Source organism: Poromitra crassiceps (assembly GCF_964638095.1).
Source record: "Poromitra crassiceps genome assembly, chromosome: 23".
NCBI lineage: Eukaryota > Metazoa > Chordata > Actinopteri > Beryciformes > Melamphaidae > Poromitra > Poromitra crassiceps.
The window spans coordinates 22900144-22915175 of record NC_139639.1 but is presented as its reverse complement, the minus strand read 5'-3'; the positions used below and the strand labels follow the sequence as shown (position 1 = coordinate 22915175).

General features: G+C 44.0%; 1 protein-coding gene across 1 annotated transcript in view; it reads left to right on the top strand.

Moving 5' to 3' along the window:
* LOC310796572 (receptor-type tyrosine-protein phosphatase mu) overlaps positions 1-15032 on the top strand; it is a gene marked incomplete at both ends in the record, with an annotated part of 196262 nt that overhangs the window by 39574 nt on the left and 141656 nt on the right. Inside the window, 1 exon segment of the mRNA XM_083658777.1 lies at positions 10367-10489. Within this exon segment, the coding sequence (XP_083514903.1) occupies positions 10367-10489 (123 nt within the window).

Below are 15032 nucleotides of genomic sequence, written 5' to 3'. Positions count from 1 at the left end.
TAAGTTCATTGCTGCTGTCTTTAGTACTAGCCAGCAGTAGTCACAGCCTCCAGAGAGACTTTACAGCGGGGAGAAGGGACAAGTAGCATCACGCGTACATGAGAGAGAGCCGCCCCGCCGTAACGTAATTACCCTAGTTAAAAAAAATCGATTTTACGATTTTCATTTTTTTAACATCGTCCTAACTAATTAATTCGATTACGATTCCAAATCAATTTATCGAGCAGCCCTAGTACGCACAGCAACAAGCATGGCTGAAAGCGGCTCCATGGTGGAGGGGTTAATTCCAAAAAGGGGAGTGGCTTCAGTAGTGTGGGAGTGGTTTGGTTCCAAAAGAGCATACAACAAACCACGGCAGTAATTGGAGGCGTATTTGAATATTTGAAGGCAAGCTGTTACATTTATACTGACATATAAAACTATAACACTTATTTTGTTGCAATTGTATGTTCTTGAAATCAATATTAAAATATCCTTCAGTATTTTGTCGTATCATCAAGAATAATGTTATTGCAGAAATACCCTGAAATATTGTGATGTTATTTCTCAGCGTTATCCAATCACCAAACTACATCCCCTCCTCAGTCACCATGGTCTCACACTGCGGTGGTCGTGGAAACACGGTTTTAATCTTTGTAACAAATAAACAGGGATTTTAAAAAGAGTGCTTTTGTGCTCAGTCACCATATCATTTCTCCACTATGTTGAACACAGGGAAATGGAAAGCCAAACAAGCCTATTTCACTCTGCCATTCAGTGTATCAACAGGCATTAAGCTGAATAGGAATAGGAAACTAATTCTCTCCGGCTCTCTCTGGAGGGCAGAGGCAGCGAGACAGACAGGCAGATAGCAGCAGCGGATAAAGAGAGGAATGATGATGCTGGGAACAATGGGGGGAGAGCTATTGTTAACCAGCCTTGTTGCTGTCAAGCCAGAGTCGGGATGCGCCTAAGCCAGCACTCTGTAAACTAAACACTCCACTTACTGCACGCTCGGCCTCCTCATACATTTACATGAGCACAGCAGGTGGTTGTCCTCGGTCTCCCGATCAGATCGCATCCCATCTTCAGCGTTTTGGAGGCTCTCCTGCCTTCTCCTAGCTGCGTGATTTGAGCCCGGCCTTGGGTTTTGGCAAGCTGCGATTCAAGATGGACCTCAACCAAATTAAAAAATAACCCTGTGGTTTTTACGTTATCTGCACAGGATCCCTCTAGGCCAGTGGTTCTTAAATGGGGGTCTGTGGCACTGCCAGGGGGTCCGCCAAAAGTTTTCAGGAAAATAAAAATAAACACTTTTTTTGTGTGCAAAAGCTTCATAGTTCAACGAAAATATTGTATGCTTTAAATCTAAAATGGTTCATGGATTACATTCTAATGTAACAAACCTATCAATTTAAAAGTCAAGCACGTTACCGTGGAAACAATTAAGCTTAGTCCAAAATCACAAATCAGAATGAGGGGGTCCCTGGTATATTTTCTATCTTCTAAGGGATCCTTGGCTGAAAAACATTTGAGAACCTCTGCTCTAGGCAGCCAAGTCCTCATTTTTATTACTTAGAGAATGATGACAATAAGGATCCTTATTAAGGATGGTCCATGTCTCTGAGTTAGATTCCATATTCATCTTAATTGGTGTCTAGCAGGTTGTACAAAATGGAGATGGATTTGAAGTCATTTGCTGGGAGTTCTTGACAGGCACAGTAAAAGAAAACGTCAAAAGCCTTGTGCTGGCATACATCGCTTGAAAATCATCTGTCAAAATGTTGCATATCTAAGGAGAAGTCTGCCTGTCTTCTTCTGTACATCTAACCATGGGTTGGGGTTTGATCAGGAACTATGCTGTACTCCTGCGGTAAAACACATTTATCACGTCGATAGTTGGTTGACAAAATAATAAGATGCCCCGCTATAAGGCAAAGGTGTTCTTTAATGAGAGCTAAACATAATGCCAGAGGTTGTTTTATACTAAATCTGTGTGCTGTATTTTTTCCACCAAAAATATTCATAGGTTCATACAGGACATTCTGCATCGTCATCATCAGACATATTCCACAGTCATAGTTTAACCCATTCATACCTGATGCAGCATTTGTGTGTGTATCCCTTTAAGACCGTGAACCGCGTCACGCGGTTCGCTGTCTTAAAGGGATACACACACAAATGAGGGCTATACACGCAAATGCTGCATCAAGTATCAATGGGTTAAACATCTCACGTGTTCTTTCTTTCCTGTTTTCAAACTGTCGCACAGGATGTGGTTAACATCGCTGACAAGTGCATGGCTCAGCTCGGCAGATTATCAGTGGAAAATCTCCACTCCAACTTCTTTATTTCCCCCTGAATCAATGTGGGGAACAGCAAGACGTGATTGATAATGATATTGAGATTGATTGTTTAAATCCCTTCCCGGCGCTCAAAGTCCCCAAACAGACAGTATATATACATGCAATTCAGTGCCGAGATAGGACTTGGCAGGAGCTGCCAATAGATAAGTGAAATAGGGCCAGAGTGAAAAGCCCTATCAGTCCCTAAGGGGCTTAGCTGCAGGATTCTGAAGCTCCAAACTGGCTGTGGTAGAGGGAGATAGTCGACATTGGTTTTAAATTACCCCAGATTGCCTTGTGGTTTCAGTCTTGGGGGACGTCAGCAGACGAGATGTTTGTTAAAACAAGTGCAGCCACTGAAGCGGATTGGGGCGAAGAGCAGACCTGTGATTTCCTTGCCAGACAGAACAGGTTGGAAGGCTGGTAATTGCAGAATTGGCAGAGGGGCTAAGGAGGTCTTGCAGCAATGATATCTGCCACAGGGACCGGAGCGGTGCTGATGCTGGAAAGGGCCTGCTTCTCCCTGGGAGGGCAGTATCTAATGTCATACAGGCTACAGCGCACATACACACTAATGGCTCTGTTGTTCATTACTATTGCCACTTGCCCTTTGTAACTTGCTCGTCTTGACTGCTAGATAATTATGCAATAATTAGCATTATATAGCAGCATCCTGGCTAAGGTTCATACGGTGTGAACCAGCCACCAGTGAATCACACCATATTATGATCTCCCGATCTGCCCTTTCTCTTTCCACTATGCCCTGTCAAATAAAGGAGACACTGCCCAAAATAATCTTTCAAAGAAAAATGGCCATCATATATCTTTGTGATCCAGCGAGGAAAGCACTATATTAAGTTGTGTTGGTAGCAGGTCAGTGTCAGTGCATTTCCCCTTTAGATATTAACCATGTTTGCCTCCTATTGTAGTAATGAAGACAGTGAAATGAGGACATTATTGCTTTATGGGCTCACACTCTTGTGAAAATCTCTGTTTGTCCTTTTACCATGAAAATAAAAGTTGCACTCGCTCAACTGTCTTCTTGAGAATAAGCAAGAAAGCAGTAAAACATGGTGAACAGGAGCAATGTCAATTACACCCTCTGCATGAAGCAGTACTTTTAACATTGACAGATACTGTTCAGGGTCAGCTCTTTCGTATAATGCTTTAGCAGACACAGATCTATTTTTAAGCACTGCAGCCGCTTCCATACCTTTATTGTTTATTTGTTTATTAGAAAGGAACCCCACTAGCTGCCGCCTAGGCGACAGCTAGTCTTCCTGGGGTCCAAGACAAAAAATACAATGCATGACACACAATGATTAAAATACAAAAACACAAAGTAAAAGAATAGAAGACAGAATAAATGACAAATCTAAGCTAAGAAAAACATGAACATGGTCAGCTAGCTATCTAGCTGGCCAATAACACAAATAATACTATAGAAAATCAATAAATCATGGTTGGAAAAGTGATTTTGATTATGATAGACATAGTTATGTGTGTGATAGTGTGGGTGACATGTGTCCATTTCTATGTATGTAGCATGAGAGGATTGACCAATCAGGAGTATGCATACGGAGAGGGGGTGGGGGAAAAGGGGTCCCTACCATAGACTGTAAATAGGTCCCTACCTACATATTCCCGAGCGCAAGAGTGACGCGGCATTACTTTTCTCTCCCGCCCAGCAAGAAGGGTTGTCGGACGAGACATCTCGCTCATAATAATCATAGAACTGGGTTTAGGGTTATCACAACCTTGAGTTCTATCATCATCATCATCGTCATCATCATAACTAAAAGGGGGCGAGCTGCGAGCTGCAGGGCCAGCTTGGCGAGGTGCAGGGCGGGTGAGCCCACACAGCGGGCGAGCCTAGGAGAGGTCTTCTCTCAGGTGACTGACCAGCAGGGGAGAGGTCGTCTCTCAGGTGACTGACCAGCAGGGAAGAGGTCTTCTCTCAGGTGACTGACCAGCAGGGGAGAGGTCTTCTCTCAGGTGACTGACCAGCAGGGAAGAGGTCTTCCCTCAGGTGACTGACCAGCAGGGGAGAGGTCAGCAGGGGAGAGGTCTTCTCTCAGGTGACTGACCAGCAGGGGAGAGGTCAGCAGGGGAGAGGTCTTCTCTCAGGTGACTGACCAGCAGAGGAGAGGTCTTCTCTCAGGTGACTGACCAGCAGGGGAGAGGTCTTCTCTCAGGTGACTGACCAGCAGGGAAGAGGTCTTCTCTCAGGTGACTGACCAGCAGGGGAGAGGTCTTCTCTCAGGTGACTGACCAGCAGGGAAGAGGTCTTCTCTCAGGTGACTGCTTCAACTGGGTGTGATTCTTTTAAATATTCACACAATCCAGCCTCATTCATTGGTATCCAGGGCCCTGTGTGTGTAACACCCCAACCTACCACCACCAAACTCTCTCTCTCTCTCTCTCTCTCTCTCTCTCTCTCTCTCTCTCTCTCTCTCTCTCTCTCTCTCTCTCTCTCTCTCTCTCTCTTCTCTCTCTCACTCACTCACACACACACACACACACACACACACACACACACACACACACACACACACACACACACACACACACACACACACACACACACACACACTCACACACACACACACACACACACACACACACACACACACACACACACACACACACACACACACACACACACACACACACACACAGCTTTTAATGCTGAAAGTTTACTTTTGTTACAGGTGCAATAACAAAAGGCCTTTTAAGTCTGACTTGAAAATCTTTAGGAGAAATTGGCTCCAGCGTTGAGGGGTTGAAGTATTGATTGTGGCCTGTGGCTCAGTCCAGTCAGAGATGGATAGATTTCTTTGAAATGCACTCTGCAGCGTGACAATATAGAGAGCATTGTGTCTTCTCACTCAGGAATAAATTGTTTAATGACAATGTCTAGGGCCACCAGACCTTTTTGGCTTGAAGCTGCCTGTTCCTCCTGAATGGGGGATGTTGACAGGCTGGGGGCACATTCGTCTCCACTCCGCGACTCCCCACACCTCGTAGAAGCTTTTATTGTAAGTTAAATCTCCTTCAGAGAGTTGGCAGTGTCTCATCGGGATATCTATTTCAGCTGCTGTCGAGGCTGATTATATGTGGGGTTGTGCCACACGCTGGCACAGACATAAACCTCCTACAGAGAGAAAGAGCATTACGAAGCTATTGATTGATTTGTTCATCTGGATGCATGCGATGTATACAATCTCCTGATTGAGAAATACCCATTTGTGTGGATGCCATTCAGCACGTGATGGGTGATATCTATTTATTTTATTCATGGTGGAGTCACGCTGCAGTTATTTCAGGAAAGCTTCTTGTATCAGGTAATTTCAGTATAACAAGATGCTTTCATATTTCCCTGAGGACAGTTCAGTTCATCCCAGCACTGACACTATGTCAGGCTAATAGCAAGTTATAATGGTTATCGGAGGATTTCCCAAGACTAAAATCGCATGCTATACGAAGAGCCATGTGTAACACATAAGGAGTCAATGCAATGCTACTGCTTGTTCATACAACGTGAATTAGTTATGCGAGATCGCTCTAATGGAGAGAAAAAACATTATATTTCAGTTATTTTTGTGACTCTGTTTTAATGGCCAATATTGGAATGAATAGGACGTGTTGGCTGATATTTAAAGTTCAGTATTCAGAATCATTATTGGCAGTGAAAAAGCAGTGTGGTCTTTCAGTGATTATTCCCTGCTGTCCTGATTAGCCAGAAACAAGAGGAGAGATTGTCCCACCCCCTAACCCCTGATGTCACATCCATTGAGAATCAATTGGAAAAGATAGACCAGCTTACTATGAGAGTGCATAGGGTGGTTTTATGAGGGTGTATAGTAGCCTACTGTACTGTGTGCATGTAGTCGACGGCGGCAGCTATAAGCTAAGCCCCCCCCGCTCCAAAAAGCGTTGTTTCGTGAAAGCGGAGGACCTTATTGAAACTTGTACGGTGGCATGCACATGACACTAAGCCCAAGGTCACTCAATGTAAGTTTGAGCTACCAAGGACACTGAGCTTTTGATGTAGGAGGTGCATCGACCGGCGAGGAGCCTACAGTAGGCTAACTGAGTGTCCAGCTGCATGAAACACCTTAGGTGTCAAACGTATTTGGCTGATAAATTGGCCATGCTGTTTGCAGAATTACTTCAGCTAACATTACCAACGCCAGATCCAGGCCGTCACTGTTTTGGCCGCTAGCTGATTGCGCTGACAGAGGGCGAGCAGCCGAGCACGCGCCCCAGCTCGAGCAAGAGGTTGCTGACTGCAGTTATCCTAACGGCCACCGGTGTCAGTAATAATGCTTAGAATGATGATGATGATGATGATGATGATGATGATAATTCATAGGCCCTTTAAGAACCTTATCTGCAGATTTATCTAACGGTATTAGTTGGCTGATGATCTTTGGGATACTAGTAATGACATAATTGTGTAGCCGCTAGCTAGCGTTCCTTTGGGGATAACCGAACCCCCACTCTCTGATGTTAATTTACATAATACTGGTACTGGATTGAATTGAATTGAATTGAACACACCCGCCATGTGTCTGTACAAGCTCTGTGCTTGTTTTTAGTGTTGACTGTGGTGTCTTACTTTGGGATAATGGGGGTTATGTTCACAAACACGGATTGAACAGTATTAGGCCAACAGAATAGCATATTCGTGTTCTTAGGTTGAGCGGTATTCCTTGTTAATCTCCTGTTTGAATGTTTTTATAGCCTCCATCTGAAAAGATATTAAATCCAAACTGAACAAGTCTTTGGTGTTTTAAATGAGCTGAGCCACAAGAGAATCATGAATAGAGTAGAAGTGTTGATGACGTCAATGTGACGCCTTGACGGCTAGAGGAGGTTTCAAACTGAGACCTCACCTCTCTCACTCTCCACAGTTATTATTATGAGTTATTATTCAACACAGAGTTGACATTTAAACAACTAAACCCTTCAAAATGAAACGAGGGTGGACTCCGCTTTGTGCTTATTCTTTTTGATGACATTACCCTTCAACGTTTCAAATTCTCCCTTCACCTCCATCACCCACTGTCTCTGAATAAATCTCTCTCTGCGGCGATGCTATCTGTTTGAATATCAAACACCAATAAAAGCCACCTCTTTAGATTTGTTTGAGCGCCACCATGCTGTGAGAGGGAGGCGGGCGGCACGGGGTGAAGGATCTTGGAACTATTGAGGCAAAATATTGATGGAAGTAAGCCAGTCCCTGTGACACCACCAGAGCCAAAGATTCATGTCAATTTTCTCCAAGTTACATCTTTGCAAAACTCACATTTCTATTAATTTATCCAAAGAAGACGGTCTGAGAATACTGTACATGCTTTTTTCAGCTTTCTCCCCACATTCACACCAGGGAGCTGCCCAGTGCAACCATAGTTTCCTACTGTTCAACAGCTCCAATTAGGGGTTAATTGGTAGTTAATGAGGGTTTCTGATTCACTTTCAACACTGAGCTTCTCAGCTGGCCTGCGAGTAAACCGCTAAGCTTCCAGTCACATGCCCAAATTCTCCAACTTCTAAGATAGCCTACTGCTGCCTCACATCTAATCAAACATTCAGCACTGTTGTTTCATGTGCTGCTGTTGGTGGATCGAGGAGAGTCTCGGTGGAATGAATGAATTGTACTAATGTACAAAAAACTGATGAGATGGACAATGATGAGCCAGTGGGAAAATCATATTTCCCGTACGAGCTGGAGTTTCAAAGGGTAAAGAGTCAACATTTTAGACAGATATAGAGATTCTGTGCAACCCCATTGTGCCTTTGTGATTTTCATGGTGGAAAGGTAAGAATAGCATTGCAATGGGTTTTTTTCTTGTTTTTTTATTTATTTGATTTCGCAAAGGCTTTACAGCAATAACAAATTCAGTTGTGTTTACATCAGCTATTGTTTGCTAGCATGTTTTGCAAGTGGCAGCTAGCTAGCTAAAAACAATTCCAAAGTACACAGGGTTGAGATAATTAATTGAGTAATTATATATAAAAAAAAATCTGAGGATTCCCCCCCCCCTCAGATATTGACATAAGCAATAAAATGTAGAGTAGGCCCATGAGAGCAGTTCTTTCTTAATATATGAAGCAGAGGTAGCTAAAGAGGCATGATGTTTGAGAGTGATGGTTACACTTCACAACAGTTTCACATCTTTTATTACATAGAATAACATAATTTTCATTCAATGATTTTGTCAAGTCAGTGTTATAAAACGGACACTTGATGGTGACGCTGATGTGGGAAAGTAGTTTTTCCCTGTATTGGATGAGGTGATCTGTGATTTTCCATACAGTAGTGATGAATGATGTGGCAACAGTGTCCTGGCACGCTTCAGTGAATGCCATTTGTGAATGAAAGCAAGAAACTTCAGCATCACATTCTGAAAATTGCATTTGTGCGGAAGGAGACATCATTTACTATCAATTACCAGTCTGCCAGAGAAGGCCCCTGCATACAGAGTGGCAGGAAGGGAGAAAGAGGATGGAAAGGAGGTAACTGGATGCTGCTGCGGGTGATTGACTGTCCGTCTCAGAGACTGGCATTCGATGCTGTTGCCCACACACACGACACGATCCTCCTAACCGGTCCACAGCTCCGGGTTCACTGAAGTGTTTCCAATACATCTCTAGACAAGATCTGAACAAACCCCCAACCTTTTAACAATGTAGCCTCATGATATATTGGTAATCGCTCCACTCTCTATGTCCACCCCCTCAAAAACAGACAAAGCAGCAAATCTATCATTAGCAGCTGCCCTATGGAGCTGGATATTAATTATCTCGTGTTCGCCTCGTTTGGCCACTCATTTGCACATGTAGTGTAAATGTCAGCACAGAGAGAAATGGGAAAACAAAGACCCCGGCTCATAGCCTTTATGCGACAGAATGTCACGGGGAGCTTGTAAGAGATGAGATATTGGTTTTGGCCTGGCAGAGATTCTGGCTCAAAGACGTTCCTGGAGGCAGTAAAATCCCTATGTCATCTGTGCTTAGAGACTTATTACGGCGTGCGCAAAGAAACGCTTACAGTTTCCAAATGTCTTTTTCTCTCTTTTTTTTGTGAGATAGGAATGCAATGCAGAGTATGTTATCAACACTGGACCAGTGTGATCCTGATTCTTCTACAGCATCAAATCATTTTTATAGAGTACCTCCTACTCTGAAGGTACCTCCTGTGGTGTAAGGCCACCTCAGAGCGCCCCCCCCCCTTCACACACACACACACACACACACACACACACACACACACACACACACACACACACACACACACACACACACACACACACACACACACACACACACACACACACACACACCTTTCCACTATGGACTGATATTGTTCTGACATGCCTTTTTTTTTTTTTAGATTTATGAGTAGATTGAAAAGCACTTTGGGGTGGGAGAAAAAAGCCCAACTCTCACATTCTCCGCGTGGCCTTTAAGGTGTGAGGAATAAAGGCCTATTTGTATTAATCGATCATACGCCGAGCCTATTGAAGCCCGGCCCGCCATGCTGCCTTATTGAAGCCCGGCCCCTAATGGCTGCTTGCTGTCATTTTGCAAGCAGCTTGTAAAAAGGATTAGAGCGGGCTCTGTGCAGTAAGGGCCCGGCGTGAACAGCAAAGTTCTGTGGCCGGCCCGGCAAAGCAAAATAAATCAATTTCTCCTGGATGGCGGTGCAGTTTGGGAACATAATGCCTAACGATGATGGAGTTTGGACACTTCATACTTGTCGTTGTGAAATTGGACTGCCGTGCTGCTAATGACGGTAATGTATGTTGTGCCTCGCCTGCTACAGTAATCCTTCACTCTGTCTCACTTAAATGCATCTCATTGTCTGGCATATTGCATTATGAATAACGCCGGTAAGAAAAAATAAGGAGGTGGTGGTGGTGGGTGGTGGTGGTGGTGGTGGGGGGGAGGGATGTAATTTATGTGCTCATTCATTTCGGCAGCAAGTTAATGGAAAAGCCGTATAACAATATAAATTTCTTCCTTTTGTCACACAGGCGATTGTAACTTTGAGAAGCCGCTGGCGGCGTGCGGGTACAGCCAAGGCAGAGAAGATGACCTTGAGTGGGAGCAGGCCAACACCAGAGAGAAGCCTTCATCAGATCCCTGGATGCCCTCAGGTAAGGAAGGTGACAGCGCGGCTCCGCGCGGAGAGGAGAAATGACGACTCCATCATCGCTAACACTGAGAGGGAAGAGCTCATTGCAATAGTCCGCCCATTTCACGCTGTCAATGCGGCGTCGAAAGCAGTACGTTACACTGAGAAGATTCTCTCCCGCGGAGGAGGTTTTTTTGTCGAACAATACAAAGAAAAAAGAAACACATCTAAATCGCGACTAGAACTTTTGCAAAACTACAAAATCAACAAAATCACATTTCTTGAGACGGTTTTAAAGTTCTGAGAAAATTAAGACCTATGACAAGAAAAAACAAGGCCAGGTCGAAACCTGGCATAGGGCCGTTGTACCAATTTCGGTACCACGGTAAAAAAAACAGACTGATATTTCTTGAACATATTCTCCTTTATTAAAGTATGCAACTATTTTCAATGAACAAATGGCATGTAGCCTTCAACTTTAAAACAAAACAATGTGCTTCTGCTTACTTCTTCTTACATTCAACTCTGTATGGCAGTGAGTACAGACAGTGCAACACCAGTGGCATGTAGCCGTCAAGTATTTAATTTTATTATTATATTAAATATTATAATTTAATTTATTTCACAGAATTGCTGGAATCCTTTTTTTTCAACGGTGTATATTGGTATTTGATCGATGCATAGGAATTCTGCCAATGCCCTATCACACTTTCTTGCTTCATGCGAGTCATATTTCCTCTGCTTTTCAAAAACATCAGGAATTGTCTGCTGGGTGGTCTTTTGGGCTCCGCGACTTGTGCCTTCCTCTTCATCTTCATCTCTCGCATACTGTTAAATGGAAAGTAACGTCAGTGAGATTTACTAAAATAAAGAGATGATAAAGACAACTGCACATACACACATGTAGAGTGCAAGCAATTTGGGGTCCGGGCGCTAGTCCGACCTCCCGCTAGTCCGACCTCCCACTAGTCCGACCTACACTGCCATAAATTCGGCTGTGTCACCAAGCCGACCTTAGGTTTAGGCGTGGGGGGTGGGAGAGGTTAGGTTTTGGGTTAGGGTCTGGGGGAGGATAGGTTTAGGCGTGGGGGTGGGAGAGGTTAGGTTTTGGGTTAGGGTCTGGGGGAGGTTAGGTTTAGGCATGGGGGCTGGGAGAGGGGAGGTCGGAACAGCGAGAGGTCGGAACAGCGACATGGAACCAGCAATTTTATGTAGCTAGTTTTAATTCACGGACATGTTTCACCCGAAAGAAGCTTGTATTTATTTTGATGCCATGTTGAACTATGGCTAAGTCCGGCTATTAGCCGTGTCCCATAATGTTTCCATTACAAACATTGCATGCACACGTGTTACACTATGCTAGCTAACGCTGTACCAGGTATTAGCCGGGTCCCATAATGATTCCATTACAAAACACGTTACGTTAACGTTAGCGCAAACGTTTTTTGGTTACACAATGCATTGCCAGCTATCTCAAAAACGAATGTGACAGGATAAGGTCTGTTTGATATGTTGTTAAACGTGTTATTTTACACCGTTTGAAAGAAGTAACCCACCTTGAATTATTTGAACAGGTCTGGGTGCCTGTCTTTCAGCTGCTTGGCGAGATTGGATGTGCTACCCCAGTTTGGTTTGGAACTCCCTTTCACACTTTTTGCAGATGGGACTTTGGGGACTGATATTTCCAAATGCGACTCTTTTCATTCTTCTTCTCAACAAGTTGAGTTGTTGGAATAGGACAGGAGCAGCCGCAACCGAATGCTGTCACATTCACAGCTGCTTTACATTAGGACAAAAAAGACGATACATGTCAACTCCTGAAAAATCGAATCAATAAATTCCTAGTCGGATCGAGAGAGGCACCAGACGGTGAAATGTCCGACGACGGCTCTTGTGGAACTCTCTGAACGAGCTAGCCACAATATTAGCCAGAGGTGCATTACCGCCACCTACCGGACTGGAAAGCGGAAAGACATTACATTGCCTGAATCCGTGCTAAAATGGTCTGGGCGACAGAGTGGAATGTAAGGGCCCTGCCGTGCATTCTGCACAACGGCCCCAAAAATTATGATATGAATCACAGTTTAAATAGCAATCACACTATTCTGTCAAATAATCAGAATTTGATGTTTTTGACAATATCTTTCAGCTCAAATTTTTGTCACAGGATATTATTCTCTAAACAGGAAGTTCCTACTTGTTGGGGCAGAGGGGGGGGGGGGGGGGGGGTGAGAAAAAATTACCCACATCAAACAACATAGTATTAGAGACTAATTATTATTGATTTAACTTTAGCCCTTTTTTTTAACTACTAATCTTACATTATTAGCACACTTTAAAGAGACAGTTCTACATTCTTCTCTCGAGTTCCAACGCTTTCATCATTGATTGTGGAATGTTGATAAGGTGTCGTTGCACATCAACATGTGTCTCGCAGGTTCTTTGGGACAACAACAACACGGATTGAGACAAAAGTGACAGGAGAGCGTTTGATAGCAAAATACCCCAAATCCATTTTAATGAAGGAAATTCTTTCCATCAGCCGCATATCGAAAGTCATTAAAATGCTTTGCCCACATTCTGTGTCTGCCGCACACAATTTGTCTCTTTAATGTTCCATTGATCGCTTTTCATTTGATTTGAAATGAGGAGATATCACCGCCACCCAGCTGAAGGCACCTAAGGAATTACACTAATGGAACGCCCCCCCCCCCCCCCCCCCCCCCCCATGTTATAACAAAGGTAGCCTGCAAACGAGTGGATATTGTTTTCGTCTCCTATCTGACGCCTAATCTCACAAAGGCTGCATCACACATAGATTGCGCTGCCCCCCAGTGACAGAGTGGGAATTAATTAGCAAACCCTCACTAATTTTAAGCAGCCGGTGCCCAGACCTGTGTTTGTGTGTGTGTGTGTGTGTGTGTCGAACCGCCCCCGAGAAATGACCTGCCACGGAGGAGGAAGTGTCTACTTTTTTTCCATTGCAATTGATTTATGTCAGGACACAGGGAGGCTCGACAAAGGTTACGGCGGAATCTGGAAAAGCCTTGACCTACAAATTAACACCACGCCGCCATGGTCTAAATTTAACTTATCTGATTAAAATCCCATGTCTGGTTAAGAGGCGTCCCTGATTGTGCTTCGCGCTCCGAGCACACTTCAGATGCGCTTGTTTTCTACCTGCGCGTGCATCTTGAATTGTGGGTAATTAACGGGTTGCAGCTCTCTCGCCGTCGCTCAGCGTGAGCACTCTGCCCTGCCGTGCAGAATTGTAATCTGGCCTCTTTGACCGCGTTGAAAGGGATGGGAAATGTAGTGCACTTGACGGACGAAATTGTTTTAGGACTAGCAGAGATGGGGGTTGATGGGGTAGAAATGCATTTAGGTGAAAGCCACACCGCCCGGAGGAGCTATCTCACCTCTGATTGCCGTCTCACTCTCAAGCTGTACTTATGAATCTGCACCAAACGACCTTATCATGCTCACAGAGAAGATTGTTATCCTACCTGGTGTGGAATGGAATTAAGCGTGGCCCCCGAACAGAAGGCATTACCAACTCAAACACGTTTAAAAGCAGTTGTACACATCTATCCCAAATACAGTAGTGTTGTTTACCTCAAACCGATCTCTAGATCAGTGATTCTCAACCTTTTTCATATCAAGGACCCTAAGTTAGTCTATGTCAGAGCCACGGACCTCCATTGGAAGAGATTTCATCTCCCGGATCAAAATCTTAGAATATTCTTATTTTTAGATAGGATTTTGTCCAGAATTCCAGAATGATTACCTCCGCCAGGAGATCATGTGTTCGGTCGTGTGTGTGTGCGTGCGTGCGTGCGTACGTGCATGTGTGTGTGTGCGTGTGTGTGAGTGTGTGTGCGTGTGTGTGAGTGTGTGTGAGAGTGTGTGAGTCTGTGTGTGTGTGTGTGTGTGTGTGTGTGTGTGTGTGTGTGTGTGTGTGTGTGTGTGTGTGTGTGTGTGTGTGTGTGTGTGTGTGTCTGTTATCCATCTGACTCGTCCGTTTGACTGGCCATGGTTAGGTGTAGCGGTGCCTGGCGGAGATCTGCACTCTACTGAGAGCACTTTTCTAGGTAGAGAGATAACCATGGAACTATGATCAAAACAGTCATTCTTCTAATCTACATTGTCTAATGTTTTCACCTCCCTGTAAATGAAATAATGTTTTTATTTGTGATCAAATTTTTTAAATGAAATAATGTTGAAATTTAACAATTCATCAATTTGCTGGGGACCCTCAGGAACACCCTCTGGTCCCCGGACCTTACATTGAGAACCCCTGATCTAGACCATTATTAAAACCTCTTCTACCTGGGCTGAATTCTCATCGTAAATCATTGAGCCAGATAGTAGTTTAAACCGCTCCCACATTAATTATAATTTTAGCTATCAGATAACTCTGTCAGTGGACTGCTATAACAATCATCTCAACAACATCAATTAAAAAGTTGGACTAACTGTCTTTGGTTGAATCATCAGCTAATCACTATCAGATGTACAAAGATTTTTTTTTTTTTGCGGTTTTATTCAAAGATGATAATAAAGTC